The sequence below is a fragment of the Rana temporaria genome, chromosome 3 (genome assembly GCF_905171775.1).
Source record: "Rana temporaria chromosome 3, aRanTem1.1, whole genome shotgun sequence".
In the NCBI taxonomy this organism is placed as follows: Eukaryota; Metazoa; Chordata; class Amphibia; order Anura; family Ranidae; genus Rana; species Rana temporaria.
Genome location: NC_053491.1, coordinates 360,186,103 through 360,212,344, shown reverse-complemented (window position 1 = coordinate 360,212,344; position 26,242 = coordinate 360,186,103). Strand labels below are relative to the sequence as shown.

At 43.4% G+C, this 26,242-nt stretch overlaps 1 protein-coding gene across 12 annotated transcripts in view; it reads right to left on the bottom strand.

Annotated features, from left to right (window-relative positions):
• The window catches only part of WNK1 (WNK lysine deficient protein kinase 1), a 199,295-nt gene that overhangs the window by 13,940 nt on the left and 159,113 nt on the right, over positions 1-26,242 (bottom strand). For 9 of the 12 annotated variants that reach the window (XM_040345270.1, XM_040345272.1, XM_040345271.1 and 6 more), the window contains 11 exons: positions 24,679-24,758; positions 24,312-24,474; positions 23,551-23,667; positions 23,282-23,452; positions 23,108-23,165; positions 16,481-16,609; positions 14,630-16,071; positions 7,816-7,899; positions 7,475-7,561; positions 4,413-4,482; positions 806-876 (listed from right to left, as the gene is read on the bottom strand). In XM_040345270.1, coding sequence (XP_040201204.1) covers positions 806-876; positions 4,413-4,482; positions 7,475-7,561; positions 7,816-7,899; positions 14,630-16,071; positions 16,481-16,609; positions 23,108-23,165; positions 23,282-23,452; positions 23,551-23,667; positions 24,312-24,474; positions 24,679-24,758 — 2,472 coding nt within the window. The remainder of the gene's footprint in view (positions 1-805; positions 877-4,412; positions 4,483-7,474; positions 7,562-7,815; positions 7,900-14,629; positions 16,072-16,480; positions 16,610-23,107; positions 23,166-23,281; positions 23,453-23,550; positions 23,668-24,311; positions 24,475-24,678; positions 24,759-26,242) is intronic. The other 3 variants (XM_040345273.1, XM_040345274.1, XM_040345277.1) reach the window with 3 other exon arrangements.

The window sequence follows — 26,242 nt, the reverse complement described above, 5'->3', positions numbered from 1 at the left end:
GAATTCCTACCTTGTAACAAAGGCCCTGGGAAAATATTCCCCCGTAAGTAGTGGAGATACCAGACAGGTAGCAGGAGTCAGAGCCGTATGGAACACACCAACTCCCAAGGTATATATCGCACAGGGGGCTGAACCCAAGTTCTGCCCCACATATAGGAGGTATTTGGACAAATCAACCTCTACCATCACTTCTCTGCCATCAATGAGACAGATGCTGACCAGTATAAAGAGACCTTTGCTGGGAACAGTGCTTCGAATCAGCCGAGTCAGGCACTAAGCACCAGTGTGCTAGTTATTCTAAGAGATTTAACAGCTACTAATTCTGCCAGTGCCCCATTGCTCCCAGAAAAGTTGTGTGGCCTCTTCGATCCCACAAAGTCGATCTGCTGTGACCTGTAGTCCCACAAGTCAACCACTCTGCTGCAACCTGCTGTCCCACTAGGAAAAGCATTCTCCTGCACCTTGTAGTCCCACAGGAGCCCACACTGTATTCTCACATAGGAATCCAAGATGGCTGAAACCTGTGTACTTTGTCCCACTCATGGCATCATTGGCTGTGCTGTGCAAGGGGCCTAGTTAGGTGTAGCATGAATGCAGGGGGTGGAAAAGAAAGTCTGAAACAAGATTTATCAACAATAAATTGGGGGATGGTGTCATTCTGAATATGAGCATATACAAAGTGCAATGAATGGGCACTGCCCAAATGCCCAGCTTCCAGAAACAGGCTTCTCTGTACATTACAAGTACTCTGCTTGTAATATATCTGTTAAGTCAACAAGAATATGAAATTACAAGAGACACCAACCTGAAATCGCCCCATTTTCAGGACTCCACCACCCGTCTCTGCTGCGGGCTTGGCTTTTGCCTGCTCTGGAACTGAATGAAAACATTAGTTAGAAAAAGGTATACCTACATTCCACTATTAGTTCTCTAAATTAAATTGTGTAAAAACACAGTAGATGTTCTGGTGTAAATAGTCTGACCCTACTCGTGTTGACATGGCATAAAGGATGCTAAACTAAACAGGACTTGTATACAAATAATTGTTAGTACAGTATTCTAATCATGAGAGGTGTTGGCCGTATTTCACTTCCAAATTCACCCATCGGTTCCTCTCTGAGTGTGTCAAGTCTCATAGTTTAGAGCAACCTTTCTCAACCGGTGTGCCATGACAAAATACTACGAACAGGCAAATACTGTACCAACGAACAATGGGTGGATGAAGTAGCTTGATCAAGCCTGCCTTAGACAGCTGCAGATCGTAATACTAGTACATGTCCGACCCCTTGCAGGGCTGCCCAACCGCGTCCTACCAAACGATGATATAATCGGTTGCCAAGGAGCAACAGGTTATACTTACCTGCTCTGTATACGTGGTACCTCCCTTATGCCAAGTGCCTCTATAGAAAGCAGCTTGCTATGTGGACCCCTGAACAGGCTCACTCCCAAGCTGCTCTGTGTCCATTCACACAAAGCGCAGCTCGGCACCGCTCCCCACTCTCTCTTCATTGGCTTACAGTGATCTTACAGGTAGTGGGAGCCAATGGATTCAGCTACTGTCTCAGTCAATGAGAAGGGAGAGTCGCTGCTCTTGTGCACATTGCTATATTGAGAGGCTCAATTAAGTATAAGGGGATTGGCGGCGGCTACCGCACATCGGTGGTTTCTTACATTCATACATGAAAAAAAAAAAAAAAATCTTGAGCCTTTACAACCACTTTCATTTCTACTCATTTGCCTCCAAAGCCGCATAGAGGGAGGTATGCGTCGACGACAGTGGGGATGAGCAGTTGAGTTGCCTATGGATCGCCCCATAGTTCGGGATTGATTTTTCCCTTTTGCACCTTGCAGAGTATTATGCTGGTGCTCAGCAGCTTTCCCTTGGTCAGCCAGGTGGTGGACAGGACCAGGGGTGTGGTCACCTCCTTACATCCTCCCAGAGGTGGCAGACTTGGCTGATCCAGCAGCTGAAAATGGGGAGTAGAGATAATAGGCCTGCAAGCATCCAGCCCTGCAGCTTTTGTCTGCTCATTGACTGCCTTGTCTCTACATACTGCTCACTGACTGCCCTACCAATAGACGTACTCATCACAGACCGCCTAGCCCCACCATTTTTTTTCAGTCAAGGCTCTTTTGTGCACTTCCCAGCTGGTCCATCCGTGGTGCTCCTTTTATTACTCTCTGGGTTCCTTTGGGCAATGCATGTGTATTCACAGGGCAGCATTGTGTTGCCCAGTGACAAGAAGTTCTAGCTGACAATAATGCACTTGCGGTGTGCTCTCCCGCATCACTGACTGCCCTGTTGCTACATACCGATCACTGTCCATCCTACCACTACATATTGCTCACGAATTTGAATATTGTATAGGTACCAGGCAACTCTGTCACAAATTACATTTTAGCCCTGGTTCACATGGATGTACTTAAAGTGGAAGTCCAGGCTAAAAACCAAAATCCCTCCATCTTTTAGCCACCAACATTCTAACACTAACCTATCTAGCCATAAAAAGAAAAAAAATCTGTATGCATACCTTTTCTGCAGGAACTCTGACATGATCTCCAGTGGCGGAAGCTATGCAGAGGACACGGCCGACAGCGGCTATGAAATGAATGGGAAGTGACATCACCCATAGACCCACTATGAGGCTTCCGTTGACGGACATGGCCTCTGCACCCATCTACACAGCAAAGCTGGGGCCAACAGTTTAGCGTGACATCAGAGGTTCTGCCACTGGAGATTGGGTCGGATCGCCTACAGAAAAGGTAAGTATACTGATTTTTTTTCTTCTCGGGGCTAGACAGGTTAGTGATAGAATATTGGTGGCTATAGATGCAACAATTTTAGTTTTGGCATTGACTCCCACTTTAACCATACACCGCTATCCTATGCATCCATGTGCAGGCAATCCTATTCATGCCAATAGGGACGCAGCGACTGAACAGAGTTGACATTTGCATGGGTGCCTGTCCTCGAATGCAGACAGAGTTCAGGGATGTCAAATGGGGAGCAACAGTTGCATCCCAATAGACATGAATGGGACACCTGTGCACTCCCGTGGGATCAAAGTCGGCCCTCGCTTTGTGTACCAGGCAAGCTGATGTGATTGAGACTGTGCATAATTTTGAAGGGTGTCTTGACAGAAAAAGGTCGAGAAACACTGGTTTAGAGGCAGTGAGAAATGTGAAAACGGGTAAAAAAAAACTAAATAAAATGATTTCCGTGTAAGAACAGCAAGACGTGTGAAGCACACTGTAGCACTTTCAAATCTAGTATTAACATTGAGTCTTAATTATATATGGAAACGCTATATTACAAGTCAAAGGTCACCTAAAATTTGACAACTGCAGTCCTGACCCCTGATTACCTTATTAAAGCTACTACTAAGAATGCTTGATAAAGGAGCGCGACTGCCGCACCAGCGCAGTTTGTACGCTTAGGAAACGCGTCGCATATTCCAGTGACGTCACCAGTGCCATCCTGCTGCTGCAACATCTCCACTCTATTTGCCTGGCTTGCAAGCTCTCTTCCCCCACCGCCACCGGCCTCAACACCCTACAGCGTTGAAGGACAGCTTCCCACAGCACAGTGCACAGCAGAAGAAGTGACAGAACCGACGACCACCTCTAAAGAAATATGTACAAATGCCTATTTTTAACTTCAAAAATGTGAGTTGCCTGTACTCTTTTATATATTAAATTACTTTAAACATCTACACTTAGAGGCGCCTCTTCCCTTGCTTTTTGTTACAGTCTCGGAACATGGTTTCTGTTCTTCAATGATGGCAGCCCTGAGGTTATAGTTGTGACCCCTGCAAAAACTTTTATCAGTCCATCCCTGGACTTTTTTTTTTTTCCCCTGGAGCATTGGACTCTTTCTGTATTGTGCAAATCTCGTGCACATTATTTATTTATTTATATTTTTCATATATATTTATTTATTTATAACCACCATCACTTTCATCATTGCATATTTTTATAATATTAAGGAATCGTTGTATTCAGATCTTGCGCATTTTCTCCTTGTGTACTCCTAAGAATGCATAACTGTTTCTTGTACTAAAGGAGATTCTACCCCAAGGTCCCTATTGCACTAGCAAACATACATATTCAAGGGCCAATTCCAATAGGAGTCATTTGACCTACAAACATGTCTTCCTGGAATGTGGGAGTAAAATGCATACCCAGAGAAAACTCACACATGCAACCTCTGTGGAGGTAGTGTTCTGGTTAAGATCAGACAAAAACATCTGTTCACTGCACAGGTTTAAACAAATTGTAAAAGAAAGAAAGAAAGAAAAAAAAAAAAAAAAAAGAACTTTGCATGCAATACAGTACATTTTAACAAAGTCCTTCTGATCTATAGCTGTCAAATGATGTCAATCTTTATGTAGATAAAGCTGTGATACACTTACCATCAGTGGCAAGCTTGGGCTGGATATCCACTGGACCGGCAGCAGTTGTAGTAGCTGTACCTGTCACAGGCTAAAAAAAAAAAATATTCATGTATAGGTTCCATTGTCTCCAACAGAAGAGATGCCAAAGCCAGATATCACTGAAGGAATACACACCAAATGTTTAGCACCGTCGCCCACACTACAGCTGGCAGTTCAAGGGACTTCATAAAACAAAGTAATGGATCAAAGTTTTTTTTTCTGCAAAAAACAGTAACCACCTTTATAAACTAAAGGAACCCCGAAGCACCCACCCCCCCCCCCATGTTGAGGGCATGCACCCTGGTACGGTTGGGGGGGGGGGGGGTTGCTCGCTCGTCCCCACCCCCTTTCCTGACTTACCAGGCTGTGTGCTCGAATAAGTGTTTGGGATGGATTTGGAGACGGACGGACGGACACACCCACGCCATTTTTATATTTTTTCAGCCTGGGGGGTTCCCCTTAAAAGCCATACTGGACCGAAGGGCCTGGTATGCTCTTGGAGGGGAAACCCACGCAATTTTTAATTTTTTTTTATTGGCGTGGAGTTCCCCTGGGCACACGAAGCCAGGAAGTCCCCATGTTGGAACAGCAGTAATGACTGACCTGGCAGATTCCATTTTGAATTTTTAGATTTTCAAGTACCTATTGAGGACCTTCAAGTCTCAATTTGGGATGTATGCGTTTTGGTTTTGGAACTGAAACAAAACTGAAGTGAAAGCCTCAAAACCTTTCCTCCAGAGGTAAAAGCTAAAGACTGTGCTGACTGCAGAACAGAGGGCAGATTCAGTGTAAATTTTGTCTACTAAAACCGACTAAAACATTTTAGTCGACTAACCGAATACCATTTTAGTCTACTCAGAGCTGGATTAACTCTGTGTGGCAAGACTGGGCACAGATGATAGGAAATCTTATACTCTACATTGTGACATCCACTTTAAATACGACTAAAACTAAAATGGCATTTTAATCAAAAGACTAAACTGGGACTAAAACTAAAATGACATTTTAGTCAAAACACCATAAATAACACATTAGATTTTTCACTCCAGCAGTATATAATAAGTTTGGAAATTGTAGAGAAATGCTTAAATACTGCATTACAATTTAACTACACTCATTCGATTTTAGACAACTAAAATTAGTTTTAGTCGACTAAAATGTATTACGCTATAAACAAAAAAAAGAGCAGATACATATTCTACATATTTTTGGTGAAAAAAAAAAAAAAAAAAAAAACAATAAGCGTATAGTGATTGGTTTGCACAAAAGTTATAGTGGCTACAAAATAGGGGATAGAATTCTGTCATTTTTTTTTTTTTACTAGTAATACGGCGATCTGCGAATTTTCTCAGGACTGCGATATTGCGGCGGACACATCGGCTTTTGACAAATTTTTGGGACCATTCACATTAATACAGTGAACAGTGCTATAAAAATGCATTGATTACTGTATTAATGTGACTGGCAGGGGAGGGGTTAACACTAGGGGACGAGGAAGGGGTTAAATGTGTATGCTGGGAGTGATTTTTACTGTGGGGGGGCATCTGTTTCCTCTCCCTGACAGGACGTGGAGCCCTGTGTTTACACACAGAGCTCCACGTCCCTGCTCTGTCATTGCCGACCGTGGGTACCTGGCGGACATCGCGTCCGCCAGGCACGCGCATCGGCATCTCGGGGACGCGCCGGGTGCGCGCACCCCCCAGTGGCCGTAGGACGTCAAAAGACGGCCTCCCAGATTTAGAGCCACCTGGAGGCCGTCTTTTGACTATGGCCCGGGACTAAAGTAGTTAAAGGGGTTGTAAAGGAATTTTTATTTTTATTTTTCATAATAAGCATCCTTTACCTGCAGACATTCCTCTTTTCACTTCCTGATTGTTCGTTTTTGCTCAGAAGTTGCTCTATTTCTTCTCTGTTCACTTCCTGCTTGTCTGATTTTACTGACCACCGTGAAGGGAGGCTTTACTGCGGGGGTCAGTAATGTGTTCACCCCCTCCTGGGAACTACATCTGTGCGGCAGGACGCTCTCTATGTGTTAGAGATTTCAAGGAGGTGTGAATTACTGGGCGTGCCGCAATTCATACTGGGAAATGTAGTTCTTACATGAACGAGCGCCGCAAACCAGGAAGTGAATGAGAGAACAGAAACTAGAATGCCGGAGGTGATATAGATGAAGGAATTTAATAGGTATTTACTCGTTTTTTAACCGAATCATTACACTATTCTGTCTGTCTACCTTGCAGACATTCATTTTAGGCAAAAAAAATTTTTCCTTTACAACTCCTTTAACACTGGGCAGCTTCAAAGTAATGAAGCTGGGAAGGGCCCGAGATTGACGCTCCAGTTTGTAAACTTGGTTGATGACAGACTGAACCTGTACCCAGGACAGCCTAGGCGCCCAACAGACATCTCCACATTCGAAATAATGGGCGCATTCGGTCATTGGGCAGAAGACTTGCAACACGTGTTTGCCTTTGAATAGAAAACAGTGTTTAAAAGAACATCTGTCTACATGAGCCCTAAACAACTCTTGGATGTGAGGTACCCACTGTGCACGGTTACCCCTTACCACAGCACACAGAAGGGGGCGCAGGCATCCAAACACTCCTGGAATTGCAGAATGTGAAGAGTATGCTGTAGTTCTTGAAAAGAAGAGCATAACCCCCCCCCCCCTATTTTTAATACTGCAACAAAGTTGATTTAACATGTACAGTACCTTTTACAAAAGAAACCTGGTAAACTTCAAGCTGGTGTTAAATATAGGGTACATCTACTTTTCCGGTTTAGAAACCCAACAATTTAGATCCACATATCCAATTCTCCTGCTCTAAAGCCAGGCCCACCGCAGTGAGCTAGAATTATGGGAATAGATCTGATTTGCATACATTTTACATGAACATTAAGTGGGAGAGCAGGACTGTAGAAGCCAATCGAGTACAGATGACAGTGAAAGTTACATTATCGATCTTATATTATATCTTAAACAAGGAGTGAAGGGGGAGGGAGGGGGTTAAAACAGACACCCTCACAGCCTTTACACTCACACAGCTGGGTGCAGAGGACACAGGGACACTTTCTGGGCTCAACGTTCTTCTCAACTGGAAATCCAAGTCTTCCAGGGGCTGCTGGGACTGTAATGAGAAGCAGGGAGGGTCAGAGGAGGGGGTCCTTGGGTTACCTCTGCCCTATACTGAGCTCAGTAAGGTGAAGTAGTTGGAATCTAAACCTGTTTTGCGGTCTTTTCACTCACTATAGGGTATGCCTATGCTGAAAGGGTGGCAGACAAGAAGGTATGGGAAAGAGGGCAAGACAAAAGGGCATGCACAAGACGAGGGGAAACATCCATTAAGAGGTTACATGGAAGAAAAGACGGTTCATGCTGCACCTGAGTTAGTGAAGGTCCAGGAAGAGGAGGTGGCTGTTCGCCAGGCGGGCTCCCCACTGTGCTCTCTGCCCCGGTTGGGAGCACCTACAGGACAGGGATATTTAGTGCCATCAGACAAAGTTTTACATACAAAACCTGTTTATTTTTGCTGTAATACTCAACAATAACACTCCACCTGTTAGAGATAAGACCACCTGTTATCTGCTATAGTATCTTAACAGAGCAGCCTCAAGGATTGGATGGAACCTCTTTAGGCAAAACCACCAGGGTGAGGTTTCTGAAAACACAACAAATCCAAAAGAAGAAGAACAAAAAGCACAAACTGGTCACTACCTATTCAGGGTAAAGTGACAGGACCAGATTCTCAAAAGAGATACGACGGCGTATCTCCAGATACGCCGTCGTATCTCCGAGTCTGGGTGGTCGTATCTATGCGCCCGATTCTTAGAATCAGTTACGCATAGATTTCTATTAGATCCGACCAGCGTAAGTCTGTTACGCCGTCGGATCTTAACTGCATATTTACGCTGGCCGCTAGGGGCGTGTACGCTGATTTACTCCTAGAAATCTGTAAATCAGCTAGATACGCAAATTCACAAATGTACGCCCGGCCGATGCAGTACAGATACGCCGTTTACGTTAGGCTTTTCCCGGCGTAAAGTTACCCCTGCTATATGGTGGCGTACATGCGGCGTACCAATGTTAAGTATGGACGTCGTTCCCGTGTCGAATTTTGAATATTTTACGCTGTTTGCGCAAGTCGTCCGTGAATGGGGCTGGACGTCATTTACGTTCACGTCCAAACCAATACGTCCTTGCGGAGTACTTTGGAGCAATGCACACTGGGAAATACCACGGACGGCGCATGCGCCGTTAGTGAAAACCGTCAATCACACGCCCCCCTGTTCCAAATTTGAATTAGGCGGGCTTACGCTACGCCGCCGCAACTTACAGAGCAAGTGCTTGAGAATACAGCACTTGCCCGTCTAAGTTGCGGAGGTGTAACGTAAATCAGATATGTTACGCCCGCGCAAGGATACGCCGATCTACGAGAATCTGGCCCACAGTGTTTGCACATAGGCCACACCCCCATTATTTAATTACCCAGCCATGTTCCTTTATTGCCCCTCCACAGTGATGAGCCTTCACTAAAGTTAGCCATACATGGATTGAAATTTGACTGATTTGACAGCTGGAACTGGCTGAATTTTGATCCATGTACTGTGGTTGTACAGAAATCGTTCTGCCGATCAACTTCTGTACAATCAGCTTGTTGGCTATAGCCGGCAGTGTATTTCAATATAGCAGGGTAGTCTCCTCACTATCCGAATACAAATAGCTCAGTGGGTGCATTTCCCCATTCTCCACAAATGTATGGATGGGGGGGAATAGGTCCTTTTTTTTTTAATTCAACCAGTAGGTTGAATGAAAAAGATATAAAAAAAAAAAAAAGAACTACATCATGGGCTGCCTTAGACTTGTTACTGAGAGGTTTTACTACTTACGGCCGATCAGCCTTTCAGCGGGGCATCTGATTTTAGCATACTGAAAACAAGCTAAATGCTGACAGGTAGGTACATTTCTCAGGCGTAAGCCATTAAAATCGGAGTCCTAAGGGCCACTTCACACTAGAAGATTGGTAGCATAGATAAGTAGAGCCAACAAATATTTCTGCTTAGATTTCCTTAACATGTGACATCTCATTATGCCACCCCCTCCTACCCAATATCCATTGAAAGCCCTTCAAGCAGCTAGTGGTGGACGTTGTTTTTTTTAAATGCTAGAATGATGAATAGAATTGGCTTGAAGAAGGAGAAGCTGAGAACATGGTTACAAAATGTGTTAATCAGTGGAATGTATAGATTTGGAGGGCTTCATTTTTAATCTTTTCGAGATCAGATGCAACTTTGTTAAATTAATGTAGTAGTCAGTCACTATTAGGAGCCAGAAAACATCCTTTGAAAGGGACAACTGTCATTAACTAAAAAGATCCTTAAGGCATACCTATAAAAAAAAGACTTAATATTTACATCGGCCATAGATGGAGCAAATTTCCTTCCTGCAACCAAGGGTTGCAGCAAAAAAGTTCTCTCAAATCCCCTATCAGCACAGACGTTGTTTACAGTGGAATCCCTCCGGCAGGGCCATTGGTGTTCTGCAGGTGGGGTGGGGTGGGGCAGGGGAAGCAGTCCCCGCTGGAAGAAGACCATGACTATTACTAGTGGATATAACCACGCGTGCAGTAATCTCATTTAAAATCCGGCAGGCTGGTTGTACTCAAGTTGATCAATCAACTTGGGTACATTCAGCCTGACCATACATAGTTCAAATCTCAGCCGGTTCCTGAGATTCAAACAGTTTATGCCTGGCATAGACTGTCTATGCCTGGCTTTATGTTTTCTGCTGCCTTCAAATGCAACACTGATTCTGAGAACTGGTCACTCCTTCCCCACATCTCCAGTCAACTGGGACACCTGCTCTTTAAGGAATGGTTATATACTGGGTCCAAGGAAACTTTCACTGGTTTCTCCTGCTGACCTTTACGCATTACAGGAGACGGCAGCAACATGGAGATCAGCAGGAGGGACCCACAGCGAGCTGCAGGGGACCCAAGAGATCAGTACACACCTAGAAGTGTTTGTTTTCCAGCGAATTTAAGTGCACAGTTTCTCAGGATTTGAATGGTACTCGGCAGCGAAAAAAAGTAAGCATTCTCCATTAACCCTTTCGCTCCCAAACCCGTTTTTTGCATGTTTAAAAAATAATTTTAGGAGTTAAAACACCCGCTGTTGCCAACGTATACCAAACATTGTTGGCAGTGAAAGGATTAAGGAATTTAGATATTTCCTTACCTAATAATAAAGGGTGAAGTTAGTACCATGCTATATCTGAATTCATTTTAGGTGCACAGTCTTCCTGGTATTTGCTCAAATGTGGTCAATACATAGGGTTGCCACCTGTCCAGGATTCACCCGGACAGTTCGGGTTTGGAATCATGTGTCCGGGTTTCAGACTGCCTGAAACCCAGACACATTAGTTAGACTTTACTACGGCTTCCCAGCAGGGTTGCTGGCTGCAGTTGTCTGTTACACTCTTTCACACTGCCCAAAGCATGCACTAACAATCCCCCCCCAAACACACACACAGACGGGAGAGGAGAGAGGGCTTGATCTACCTCTTCCCCCCTGCCCCTCCCCCTCTGTTTCTGCCCACCCTCCAATCCACAGCGATGTGCCTCAGAAAAGGAAAGTGGGGGGGTGGGAAATTTGAAGTCCAGCAGCCTCAAATACATCTAGATGAGAGGTGCTGACTGCCAAGGGGTGCGTGAGCTCACCATCCATCCCTGCCTGTGACTGAAGTCTACCCCCTTCTCTCTCCTGAGTACACTAAGGCAAATCAGAACACCCATAACATCAAAGTTCCCCTTTACACCAGAGGCCACAGTGTTCCTCCTTAAATCAGAGATCCTCTTTACACCAGAGTTCCCAGTGTTCCCCCTTAAATCAGGATTCCCAGAGCATCCATTATGTTAGAAGCCCCAGAGTTCTCCACACATCAGAGTCTGCAGAGTCCTCCTTACATTGAAAGGGGAACTCTTTGGATTCAGATGTAAAGGGGAACTCTGTGGCCTCTGATGTAAAAGGAGAACTCTGTGGATTGTGATGTAAAAGGGGAACTCTTGTTATTAACTTCATATGATTAGAAATGTTATTTAATAGCAAAATATATGTATAGTTTATACTATAAAAAAAATTGGCGTACGCCGCTAACGTGTTCGGGTTTGCCTTAAGGAAAAGGTGGCAACCCTATCAATACATCTGGGAAATCCTCTCTTATAATGCCTAGCAAGTTGTGTCTGCCACAGAAGTCCTGGAGGTCATTGGCTTCTTCTCAAGGACAAGAGTGACATTTTACACAAGTCACTAAGAATGTCTGCCTGTTCTCTTCCTGAAATGCAGCCAGTCAAGAGGACATATAGAGCGTTAGGATAGAATGTGACAGCTTCTCAAGCTGCTGAATATAGATTAGAAGTGAGCATTCACGTTAGTCCTATGGAAAAACATAGAAGAATGACTGATTGTCTGAAACATTTCTAAGCAGAGGATTCATTCTATACATTGCCATTAGGGACAAAAAAAATCTGTTGATTGGGAAAATATAACAAACCCGTTTCCTACATTTTCTAGAACATCAAAAAAACAAAAAACAAACATGTGACAGGTCCCCTCTAAATACAAAGATGAATTTAGTTAAAGCAAATCCAATACTAGAAACAAAAACACAATATAATGCAGCTTACCAGTCTTTAGAAGCGGTGGCAGCAAAATCTTTTCTTTATGTCAAGCTTTTTTTTTTTTTTTTCTTGGTGATTCTACCAGTAACTTTGCCCTGGAGTGGGGAAAGCTCTAAAAGGTGGCCACACACAGATCGAAATTCAGCTGGGACAACAGGGACTGGGCACATTTCCAACCATGTGTGGCCACTGTAGTTGAACAGAAGTCAATTCACCCATCAACTTCTGTACAACCCCCCGGTCAGTTAAATGCCGCTCTCAAAATGCAGCTGCAGCCAATAGAGGGAGGGGTCTCCCTGTTGTCAGATGAGCACAGCTGAGAAGATTTCCCCATCCACCTTGAATGTGGGAATTATAATTTTTTTCTTTCAGCCAGCAAACTAAAAAACGGAACCCTGTATGGCCAGCTTTACTGTATAGGCAGTGTTGTCACCATAGGCTGCTCAGCTGATTTATAAAACAGGTCTTCTCCATTTCCATTATGGGTGGTAGGCAGGGGATTAGTAGTTTACAGCAGATCGCATGCAAGGAGAAAACATTGTATGAGATGAGATATCTGGTTAACTCTCAAAATCAACACATTTTCTGAACCTGCCAAAAAGGTATTTAGCACCATGCGATTTCTGTGGCTGCATTTTTAAAAAGGTGCAAGAACCTTTCTTTGCTGGAAATGCAGGCACAGTAGCTCATTAAAATGAATGGGCTGCAGTGCCTGTGCAAACGTGGGCCGCAAACCAACACAAGTGTGAATGAAGGGTAAGCACTCTTACACAGGGAGTTGATCCGTTCTGATCAGCGGAGGCATTCCATGTGCAGATCCCCTGCTGAATCAGAGCCAAACAGGAATGTTAGTTTTAACATCCGTGCCCATTCAGTTTGTGTCTAGCAGACACATGTGGACCTTTGTTAGCTCTATGGGAAACGATGTGAATGGACTCTGGGGTCGGTTTACAGGATGCTACCACCCATCATATTAAGGTCTGAAAAAAGGACACAGATTTCGGTTTTATTTTTTTGTACCTGGACGGACAGAGGTGTATGCGGGTGTATGCGAACACAAGACCATTTACATCTGCCTGACCATTTACAGCTGCACAAAGGTTCTGATGAGGAATACCTGAATAACAGGTGGACCTGATCGGAAAGCCTGTGTGAAAGGGCCCCAACACAGACTGGGGTGCTTACAATTGCTAGCTTTTAATAATTTATGGAAAACCTTTACTCAAAATAAATAAATAAAAAAACAACAACGCTGTTTGCTTTAAAGTAGTTGTAGAGGTACTTTTATTTTTTTTACCTTAAAGCTGAGGTTCCGCCAATTTTTTTTTTTTTTTTAAAAGGCCAGCAGCTACATAGCTGCTGGCTTTTTTAAAATATGGACACTTACCTGTCCAGCGTGCCAGCAATGTCGGTAGCCGAGGCATCGCTCGGCCCTCAGCTGCACCCGCTGCCATCCTCGGTCAGGGAATCGAGAAGTAAAGCGTTGCGGCTTCACTGCCCGGTTCCCTACTGCACATGCGCGAGTAGCACGGCGCGCCGTCACTGGTCTTAGACAGGTATCTGCACCAAAGAGAGCGGAAGTAAAATTTTTGGGTGGAACTCCACTTTAATGCAGTATGACTCAGGATTGATCTTGCTTTGAGGGCACTTGACATGGGGGGAGGGGGTCGGAGAGAAAGGCTGGTGGAGGACCCCCGGTGAATCAAGGCTGCTCTGTGCAAACTCAATGCGCAGAGCAGGTAAGTACGACATGTTTGTTTAAAAAAAAAAAAAATGTTTACAATCACTTGTTCGTTAAGTCCATCTAAATCTGCTAGTACATCCAACACTACCCTTTGCCCAGATTTACAATACTGCTATCAAAAAGGTGTCCGTGTTGCTCCTCCAGTGGAGTGGAGGCATCCTAAAACCTAAACCTGTGTGTTACTGGCTAGATCACCAGATGAAAAAAATTAAAAAATATATATAATTTTAATAATAATAATAATAATAATAATAATAATAATAATAATAATAATAATGTAGCCACCACATTAATGGACTGTTAAGCTGCAATAGAATACATTTTTGTTACGGAGTTTAATACTGCTTTAAAGCAGATTCAACTCCGTAGATGAGGTTCATTGTATGACCTGCTCTGGTCACTCAGCTTGCCTTTTGCTATGACAGGCCCTCAAAGATACAGAAGTGAGATTGCCCGTCATCACTCAGCATCCTAATTTGGAATTAAATCTTTCTAAAACCCATCCATCTTACAGCTGACATTTGTAAAATGTGAGAGTATGAAAGGCAGCAATCGTAATTGACACACAACCCCAGCAGCATAACTAAGTCAGTACTACATAGGCTCTTGTATAACCAATCTCATTACATTTTTAAATACAGATCAAGTAGCTAAAGTAATAATTTAAAAAAATTAAATAACCATGGATTATACTGAGATAAGACTGACTGGATGAAAGCTAGGGTTTGAATGATGGAAATGTGAAGTTTCACATATGTAGTGAGGACACAACTTACCGGTACTCTGCTGAGTGGGGGCTTTGAGGGAGGGGTCACAGCTTTTCCAGGAGGTGCAGTGGAAGCCGCTGCAGCATAGGTGACAGGGGTAACAGCCTGTCCTGGAGTCACACCTTGGCCCAAGACGGACATGCCAGACTGTCCTAAAGGTAAACTGGTGGGTGGTGCTGTTGATGTAGGCTTGGTCTGGGTGGAGATGGTGGTTGATGGAGGTCCAGGCAAGGGAACCCCCTCTTGTCCAATTGGAGCCTCTTGTGGGGTTAAGCTATGTTGTGTGCCAACACCGCCATGCTCACTGAAAAGCGACCTCAGCTTCTCTTCCAAAGTCTTGATATCATCTATTCCAGACTTTGTCAGACTGTCTTCACCTTCAATAGAATGGGTGTGAGTAAGTCCAGGGCCCGTGCTAGGCAGCGTCTGACCATGTTGCAATGTGTGCTGAACAGCGGGGATCTGGTTGTTTACAGGCACAGCTCCAGACATAGGAACCTGAGAGGCAAGTGGCGTGGACACTGTTCCACCTGTTTGTGATATAATCGGTGTTGTTGCGATAGCTGTTTGAAGATGAGTGGGGTGAATACTAGGCACACTATCAGCCACCACTGCAATACCAGAAGCTGCCACTCCTGCGTAAGTGAGAGGAGCAGAGATAGGGAGGGACATACCCATTGTACTTATGGCAGCGGTGACCTCTGCTGGTTTCTTCGTGACATCTTGATGAGCAGCACTAGAGGTGACACTTTCCACAAAGCTCGGAGTGGAGGTGCTACTGCTCAGCTGAACTTGCGCTGGTGTCACAGTGCTCATAACTGGCGCTGACACAGATGTGTGAGGCAGAGTACAAGCAACATTGCCTACTGGCAGCTGCAGTGGAGGAGATGCAAGGGTCTGTGGTATGACTGCAGCAGTGCTTGCCGTTGAAAGTGACTGTGGTGGGGGTGAAGTCACTGTTCCAGGTGCCACAGGCATGCCCACAACTAGAGGCAAACTAGGAAGTGAAGCCACAGCTGGAGGTACACATGTGGACACAGAAACCCCAGATACCACTCCTGTAGTGAGTGGCTGGGTAGACACAGTGGTGATTGTAGGCACGGTGCTTGGCATGGTGCTATGGGCCGACACTCCTGTAACGCTAGGAGTCACAACACCTTCCACCAGCAGCTGAGTCACTCCTGATGGCAGGCTGCTGGGTGCAGCTGTAGATGATGGGGGCAGGCCAGATAACCCTCCTGAGAATGACCCAACGATATTCGTCAGAGATGTTGGAAACGGAGGTCCAGTTTGATTAAAAATTGGTGGAGCCGTGCTGGGACCATCAGCCATCTGAGCCTGTCGTAGCTCTGCAAAGGCATTATGGAGACTGACAGATGATGCAGAATGAGAGAGGTTCATCCCAGGTGCGTGAGAAGTAACTGCGATGCCAGAACCATGGGAAGTGGAAACTGCAAAAATAGGAGAAAAAAATATATATCTGTTAGGCTTCTATAATTGTAGACACACACATAGATGCGAAGACACCATCTACTAATCACAAGGCAAAAAAAAAAAAAGTAAAAAGGTAGAAAGCTGTTCATTTTAGTTTTAAAATGAATAAAGCATCCCTAATCAACAATTTTTTTTTTTTAAATACAGGCAGCCATAACACCTGCACAAGTTAAACCTATCAAATTATCAATGTATACATTGTTGAATCTAAAGGGGAACTCCAAATAAATTCATTTTGATATCTCTATCAGGTTTTTGACTGAAAGGTTACTTTACAAAAGAGCTACAATAGACTTCCTGAGAGGAAAACAGCAACAATGGATCTTCTATAGCAGGTCTTTTACAGATACCACAGAGCATGCTTACCCGTCATCTGTGAATCCTGTGATGTATTAAAGAAGGTTGGCTCCCTCAGTCGACTCTCTGGAACTGGACTGACTATGAACCGTCTACCGGCAGAGTGAACAACTTGGGCATGGAGGCCGGGAGCGAGTTCTAAACAAAAAATAAATAAAAAAAATCACAACTCCATAACAAAAGATGAGGGAGGAAAACAGAAGGCGGAAGTGATGGAGAAATATATGCTGTTTTTATACTGATTTTATACTGGGGACTACAGATGAAGATGGTCTATTGTGATCATCAGCTGATTTTTTGTAAATATCGATTTTTAGGCCTGGATACTTACTTCGGTTTTGAGACCCTCCACATACACAAACACTAATTACACTGTTAAAACAGGCTTGCTAGACTAATATTTAGGCATAACTGCCCATTTCACAGCTCTACCTTCTCAAATAGAGAACAAACATATTTACTACCAATTGACAGGCATTTGTTTTAAGAAAAATAAATAGACTATACTGGCTAGCTTGAATTTATTCAGCCCATCCTAAAAAATAAAATAAAACATTCTCATTTGTTTGTGGTTGAAGGAGAGTTAAAGGGGTTGTCAGAGCCGGTTCACACACAGGCGACCCGACTTTGGAGGCGATTCGGCAAGGCGATCTCAAGGCGTCTTGAGAGGCAACTTGCAAAATGACTTCAGTATTGAAGTCAATGCTGGTCGCCCCCAAAGTAGTACAGGAACCTTTTTCTAAGTCGGAGCGACTTGCGTCGCTCCTATTAGAACGGTTCCATTCACTACAATGGGAAGCGATTTGTCAGGCGGCTGTGTCGCCTGACGAGTCGCCCCAGTGTGAACCGGGTCTAAGGGTTAAAAAATAAATAAATAAAAACATGCATACATACCATACTTACCTCCACTGTGCAGTTTGTTTTGCACAGAGTGGCCCTGATCCTCGTTTCTTGGGGTTCCTCTGCGGTTGTCTCGGCTCCTCCCCACAAGAGCTAACCCCATTCTGGGAAGCACTCTCCCAAGGAGGTTAGCTTGCGGGCGCGCTCCCGTGCCATAGCCACCAAGTGTATCAAATAGGCCCCGCCCCCGGTTCGCCGCATCATTGATTTGATTGACAGCAGCGAGAGCAAATGGCGGTGCTGCTATCAATCCACAATGAAGAGCCGCCTCAAGCTGGGGGAAAGCATTGTGGGATCGCTTCAAGGAGTTTTGTGGCTCAGGTAAGTAAAACGGGGGGCTGGGGGGCCCGAGAGTGCAAGGTGTTTTTTCACTTTAATGCATCCTATGCATCAAGTAGAAAAAAAATCATGTAGCTTTACAACCCCTTTAGGGAGGTGTGTTAAAAAAATTACAATGCAGGAAATGGATAGTAAAAAAAATAAAATTGATTTTGACTTATCAGTACATTCCATATTTTGTTTAGTACAGGACAGGAAGTCAGACTGAGTTATAGGCCAATTCCCCAAGGTGATTGGACACTGACAGCTTTCCTGGGAAAGCCCTCAGTGCGCCCTTATATAACCCCACCTTCTCAATGGGACACAAGTTTTGTAGCAATCAATATGGAGAAAACATATAAAGAGGCGAGGGACCTGTGTTCTCTACTGAAATCCAAGATATAGAATTTACTACCAAGTTACAGTTCCTAATACAGGCGGTCCCCTACTTACAAACATCCGACTTACAAACGACTCCTACTTACAAACGGAGGGAGACAACAGGAAGTGAGATGAAATCTACACCTAGGAAGGGATATTCACTCCTGTAAGTTATTATGGGAAAAAGGTACTTTATCACCAGTTCATGTTTCCCTAGCAATCCAAAATTTTCTAAATACAAATTGGACAGGAAGTGAGGTGAAATCTTCTGAACAGGGGCACACACAGCAAAGCAAATGTTACACGGGTGATAATCATTCCCTATGCTATCCAAAAAGCTTAAAAAAATGTTTTTTGGCTGAAGCTACACTTAAAAAATGTACATGTCCCGACTTCCAAACAGATTGAACTTAAGAACAAACCTACAGTCCCTATCTTGTTTGTAACCCAGGGACTGCCTGCATCTCGTACAGTACAGACCAAAGCACAGAAAGTCAGACCATGGGACATTCCAAAGCAATAAACAGAGTTGAAAAAAAAGAGAAAATTGTAATGAGAAAAGCGCCTAAACTCAAAACAAAAAATCAAGCGCTCATGGAAAAAAAAAAAAAAAACCCTAGATCAGACAAATGCCAATGTTACTGGCTGCAGCTGCTACCTTACAGAGACAGGCTTTTCTAAAAACCAGTCAAAAGGAATAAACACACAGGGTAACTAAAGATAAATACAAGATGGATAAATATGAACCAGGTAGTGCTTATACATGTATGTGTCATAAACATATACACTGTCTCTAATTAATATAGTGAAATCACACTTATGAAAGAAAAATGTGAAAAAAATCTAATCAAAGACAGGTCACAGTCCGTTTAATCCCAGAGGATGAAGAAATCTTGCTGTTACCAGAAGACAACACCTCCACACGTGTGCTGAAAGGAGAGGGGGGATGTGGATAGAAACCCCCTCTTAGGTAAACTCTTACCAAAAGTAATCCAACAGTCAGCATATAGATAACCAGTTAGAAGTCGATCTTATCAGGTGTCTCCTAATCAACCAATCTGATTGCTCAGTGATTACCATATAGAAAGAAAGTAGTGGACATAGCGTGACCCCGTTTAAAACTGAGAACTCTAAACATGAATGGGGTTTTATCACTAATTTTCATGAGCAATATAGAGAATATCGTCAAACAACATTAGCATATACTCTATGTATAAGGCCTTAAATCAATCCCTTCCGAAGAAGCCTTCTTTTATATATAGAAAGGCTCCCAATTTTGACGATGAGGTGGTTAAAGCGGGAGTTCACCCATTTCTAAAATTTTTTTTTTTCTTCCCCTAGATTCCTGCTCGTTCGGTCTAGGGGAATCGGCTATTTGTATTAAAATAGGTGCAGTACTTACCCGTTTTCGAGCTGCATCTTCTTCCGTCGCTTCCGGGTATGGGTCTTCGGGAGCGGGCGTTCCTTCTTGATTGACATTCTTCCGAGAGGCTTCCGACGGTCGCATCCATCGCGTCACTCGTAGCCGAAAGAAGCCGAACGTCGGTGCGGCTCTATACTGCGCCTGCGCACCGACGTTCGGCTTCTTTCGGAAAATCGTGACGCGATGGATGCGACCGTCGGAAGCCTCTCGGAAACCTGTCAATCAAGAAGGAACGCCCATTCCCGAAGCCCATACCCGGAAGCGGCGGAGAGGATGCGTCTCGTAAACGGGTAAGTACTGCACATATTTTTAAATAAATAGCCGATTCCCCTAGTAATAACGAGCAGGAATCTAAGGGGGAAAAGTGCCCTCTAAGGGTGAACCCCCGCTTTAAGAAGGTTTTAGATCCACCAGTGAGACCAACAATGTATTGGGATTGTGCCGGCTTTTTTGCCTGTAGAAAGTGCAAAACATGCGCCAAGTTTTCTTTGCCAATACGTGGTTTAACGAATTTAATGTACGTAGGCCGTACAAAAAACGCTGAAAAAACTTGTGCCGGAGCACATTTATAATATAGAAATTGGTTTTAAGTACCATGGTGTCTCCCTCCACTTTAGACAGTATCATAATCGGGACCCCTCTGGTTTGAAGTTCTGGGGTATAGACAGAGCCTATCCAAACTGGAGAGGTTCTAATATGGTGAGGGAGATATCAAAAAGTGAGACCCGATGGATATATCTGATTAACACTTTAACGCCTGCCGGTTTGAATGTTGAACTAGATGTGAACGGTTACATCCGTGATTGATATAATTTTATACTTATATTTATATCCTTCAGTTTCATTCATAGTGTTTGGAGTTGTTTGAGCGATATATTGTTGTACAGCTCATTTCCCACATTTGAGCTTCCTGTATGATTATATCAGGAGACAATTCGTTCAATATTAACTATGTAGGATGATATTTATTATAATTCATTATAATTTATCATCCTCCTCTTTGTATTATTTAATGTAATTAAAATGTATTTATTGAGTACACGTATGCATTTATATATGTATATGGAATTCCCCTTGGTGTGTGTGTATATATATATATATATATATATATATATATATATATATATATATATATATATATATATATTTATACACATACACATACATACATACATACACACACACATACATTTTTATGAATATACATTTGGGTTTTCCCGATGTTCTTATTATCCTATTAATGGATTATTTTAACTAATCTTGTTCCTATTTATTGTTTCTCTTACTTGCAGTTTGTGCAGCTGTTCGTGTTGTCGCTTTGACATGTTTTAAATTGTTAATCTTCGGGTATGTGCAATTAAGCTCATAAGCAGGCATGCTGGATGTGTAAATATGTGTAGACACCTGCGATATGTAGCTAGACTGTCATACTCCAATACAAATAAAGTGCATTGATTGGCTGTTTGGATCATGCTGACAGACGTTGGTCTATGGAGGAAGGTAACATTAAACAATTTTAAACGTCGCCTATGGAGATTTTTAGGTACCGTAGTTTGTCGCCATTCTGCGAGTGCATGCAATTTTAAAGTGTAACGGGTTAAGTACCTTTTTACTCTGCGTATCAGCTTTCAAAATATGCAAAAAAAAATATTGGGCTAAATCGCAATTGAAAGACCACTGCGCAAAAACCATGTGACATAAAATATTGCAAATACTCACCTGAGCCTGATCTCGTCCCTTTCCAATCTCATGGCCTTGGCTGAGAGCAGCGTGAGCCATTGTCCCGATGTCTGTCAATAGCAGCAGACTGCAGGGGTTGAGATTGAGAATGCAGAAGTGCCCCCCATAGGAAGTGGCTTCCTGTGGGGGTCCTTGGCGACGAGGAGCGCTGGCGTCGGACCCCAGAAGAAGAGGAACTATTTTGTAGTTCTGGAAATGAACAATTGAATCCAGAGGTCCACGACATCTCTCATACAGACTGGCACGAATGCCAACAGATGTTTTGCTGAAATGCTTTGCTGAAATCAAGGTAGGTCATTTCCACCACACCACCATGGTCCAAAACATTATTGATATAGTCAAAAACTTCAATAAGATTTGTCTGGCATGATCGTAAAACCTTGTGTGCCGACAAAAGAAATGGCAGGATCTACTACCAGACGGACCAAAAAGATATCACTTAGAAAAGCGTTTGAGGAGGAATAACTTTTGGATTTGGCCAATCTTCATGCACAGTTAATTTTCGTGTGCAGGGGAAAAGTCTTTCTAGACTTTGCCAGCTGTTTTGTGCTCATAGGAGCTTATTCAGGCTGAGGAGAATTTTGTGCTGCTAGGTAAAGGTCAGCATGCACTGCATCAATAAGTGAGCACACAGTAGCAAGCTTATGGCATAATTAAGCGTGTCTCTCAAAATGCAGGAAGTGGAAATTCCTCAGCAGGATTGCCTTCTTAAATATGGTATCTTCTTCTGAGACATTAGGAGGTTTAGTGTCATAATTCTGATTAGATTCAGTAGGCAGAAGGCCAGAAGGGTTCTGGAAATCGAATGACTCTAGAAGGGCAGAGAGTCTCTGGAGGACTTTCGTGCAGTAAAGTTTGCCTTAGATTGGCGGTTTGTTGTGTGCCTGAGAGGGAAATAAAATTGGAGAGAGGGAGTTGTGTCAATATGGGACCTTCCCCCAGCGCAGATCACCCCAAGTGTATTGTAGGTTTTCCTCAGTGCCATCTGTAACACTAGTACCATTAGGTCCCTTTCCCTTTTTTTTTCCAGCTCCTCTGTGCCTGGTTTCTGCTATAGCCAAGTAATGGAATCCCTTGTGGCGTACTCACAAAATACATGCAGAATGGGAGGATATTTGCATGTCTAAGAAAGGAGCTGCTGAAACCCAGGCACTGACTAATGTCTCATGGCTGTCCCGGAAAGAGACCAGATGTGCTCGAGTTTGACAGAAATGCATCTGCTGGTTTGCACGCTGCAGCTAGATCAAACCCAAGAAAAAAGGTATATGCTTTAATGATGGTACCTGCCGCCAAAGTATTAGACACATTTACAGAGGAGGATAACATAATAAAATGGATAACAACCCACATAAAAAAAAAAAAAGAAAAAAAAAAAAAAAGAAGGACCTGGCCACAATTATGAGGTTGCAGGTTTCTAAAAGGGGACCAAACTTCCAAAGGGGTCCTCAGGGTCTGGGTGCAGTATGGATGGACCATGGGCCCTGTAGCTATCTACACTTGTTGCATCATATGGCAACCCAGTGCCTGAAACAAACATTACAGGCTGTCCCCTATACGTCAAGGGTAACCAACCTGGAAACAGTCATAGAACTTTTGGTCAAAGTGGCCAAGAAAAATAAAATGGTTTACAAAACTTGTTCATAGGAAATGTCCATCACCTAAAGACATTAGCCAGGAGATGGGGGGGGGGGGGGGGTGTTATATGAGAATGCACTAAAGCCATTAACAACAAAGCTTGTGCCAGTGTCCAATCACTTGAAGGTAGTGGCATATAACCCATGGTCTATGATTTTCTGTCCTATGCTGTACTTTTAAGATGAGGGGTTTCAAAAAATATTCCCAAGGTTGCTACATTAGTTACATCAGATAGCTACCTGCTCTTTGGGGTAAGTAATACACTGGATCCGGCTTTCTGAACGCATCCTCCAACTTCTATCCAGGAAAAACAAAACAAAAAAAACAAACAGATAAGACAAGCGTGGTATGGCCACAGCCATCTAATGGGAGATAGAAATGTAAAGGTTCATGAATAAAAAGGGCTTCCATACCTGAGATTCTGGGTAATACCCATCCTTTATCTGCATACTCTCCACCTCTTGCTCACCTTCAGGCTCTGCACTGACATCCTCATTAAGCATTTCATCTGCCTTTTCTATGATGTCTTTAACCTGCTCGACAAATGAGTCTCTCTCTGTGGCCAGGATGAAGACATTATGAACCTGGTGTCCAAAGGAAAGGTACCAAGATTGGCTGGTGAATCACATATCACATATAATAGAATGGCCTACCTTCATCATAAATCTCTCATCTTACTCACCATGATGGTCGCTATTTCCTCAGGATTGTCCCCATCTAGGTCAAATTTGAAGGTGACCATCTTGCGGTTGTGCGTTTCCAGCTGGCATTCCACTACTCTGTCTCCCTTGTTTGACACCTACACCATTAAAATAAAAATTACCATGTACAAACATAATAATCCAAACATCCTTACAGTACATCTAAAGCAATTATTTTTCAAATACATTTGTAAGGAAACCGGCAGTTTTTTTTTGCTGGCCATCATTTTCTTAACCTCTTCTTGCTCCAATACACACAACTGCTCTTCAGTCCAGCGCCAGATCTTTTCAAAGCAGAACACCACTGTCATTTTTCCCATTTCCTATGAGCCCAGCCTGTCCTTTATAAGATGCCCCCCTAGGGGGTGCGTCATCATACAAGGCTGGGCTTAAAGTACTGCTGGACTGAACTGCGTACACAAATCGTTATAGAAGTGCGGCTTATTACAGTAAGAATGCCTGCGCCCGCCACTGCCAAAAAGTGGAGAAGATGTTGTGGCCTCACCAGACTGGCAAGAGATAACTGCAGAAAAAAATAAATCACGTATAGCAGTATAAAAAAAAAAAAAAAAAAAAAAAAAAAAAGAATACTGAGGAGGGCTTTGAGGGATTTAAGGGAGGCAGGAAAACATGGCTGAAGCAACATAGAAATTGAAGTATGATTAAAAAAAGATAAACCAAGACTTAACAAAGAGCTGCCATTATAAACAGCATTCTAGGTTTGGCAAATAAAGGAACTCACATTAAGGATTCTAAGTTTCGGGCGTGAGGTTTTCTCATGTCTTGAGCGGCTGCGCACAGACTTTCGGTAGTGCCGTTTGGTGGTGCGGCCTTCGTGTCTACCACTGGAGCCGGAAACTCCCTCGTTACCGTCACTGAGCCCAGATGCCACATCCGAGTGGGCGCTGAAAGAAACACAATTGTTAACACAAAAGGATGGCAGCTGTAAAGGGAACCTGTTATCAAGTTGCTAATTTGAGAAAATATTAGGTATTCAGCTTACTAAATTTTCAAAGAAACCTAAATCAACAGGTTGGCTTTCAGATCCACCCAAAGATGGCTGTCTTCCCTGCAAAGGTACATTAAGTTCCCCAAAATTGTATTTTTACCTGTCAATGGAAGACACCACTTGGGTAGTTTGAGTTGATGGCATCTCCACAGGGGCAACTTGAGAGGCAATTTGTGGGCCCTGAAAAAGATTAAGACAACATTTATCAGGGATTCTAGCAGTCATAAAAAAAAAACTCCTCCTCGCTATGCAGGCAAAGGACACCCACAAGCCCCTGCAATGTAGACTTTTCTCTGCCCAATGTTACTGCAATGTTCAATACCTTTTCCACCTGTGATTTCCACATACATTACATTACATTTTTTGCTGCTACCTGTTTTTCACAAGTAAGAAGATTAGAATACAGAAAATAAATCTCTCTCGCTTTATATATAAATACACACACACACACACACACACACACACATTATTCTATTCAGCTTCTCTGCCCTTGCTGCTTTGACTGACTGAAATCCACCCTGGCACCAGGTTTGGCCAGTTACAAATGCACAGCCATCACTGCTGGGATTCTCAGGAGGCTCCCCATATAGCCTTTCCTGCTCTGTATGCACAGCCAGGGCTGGAGTTGGGCTGAGGCTTAATTCTAGCGGGTGAGGAACATTACAGTGATTTCCAAGCTTAGGAGGAACAAAACAAAGGAGGCTTAAAGGCAGCATTCAGAAGCTCTATGTAGTTCAAGAGAGCCAGTATAGTGAGAGAATTCACATTTTCAGGCAGAATTTTACTTTTCATAATAAATAGAAGACTTTTACTATGTCTTTTCTGCCCTAGCCATCTCAATGTGCTTTTTCCCTAACTTAGCTCATCCACGGAAGCTTTGAATTTTCACCTGTTTTAAATGTTAAAAAATGCTTTCAGTTTTCTCCTCCCTCATTACTATACCAACTCTTTATTACCACCCACTTTCCTACTTCTTCACTTAAAGTGACCATACACATTACAATTTGATTGTATAATCTCTTTTAGACCATCAGGTATGTAGCACAAGGGTCTGCCTGATTTGATACAAATTGAATAGTGATTGTTCAGTTGGTTCCTCCATCTAAAGGAAATTGTAGAGAGATTGTACAGTCAGATTGCATAGTGTATGGCCATCTTTATACAAGTACATAGGAAGAAGTGGAGGCAGACACTCAGCTGTCAGTTTTCTTTTTAGTTTCCACTCATAGGGCAGCCCATGTGCTTGCATGCACTGCTCTACACATGACAAACGCCACAAAATCTCCAGACTTTTTTTTTTTTTTGGAGCTTGTCATGTTTTTTACCGTGCTTTTGGGTTAGCAGCGGGTTTAAGGCACTGCAGACGCACGCCTGCTGCCAGCGCTTGGGGTGCCATTAACATTTAACATCAACGCGAGTGCAATGCCCGTTTGCAGTCATTTATAAAATGTGCAGCAAAGTGCACATTTTCTTTGCAGTTTGCCATGAGTTTGGAAACTCGCAGATGTGAATGGAGCCTCGTTATTCTGGTGTAAATACACCAATTTCACATTCAGCCCCCATTCACACCTAAAAGTGAGTGCACTTTTTATTGTCTCGGTTTTATTGCAGCACATATAGGACAGCGCATTGATTTCAATGGGTTGCCCTGCAAGTCGTGAAGT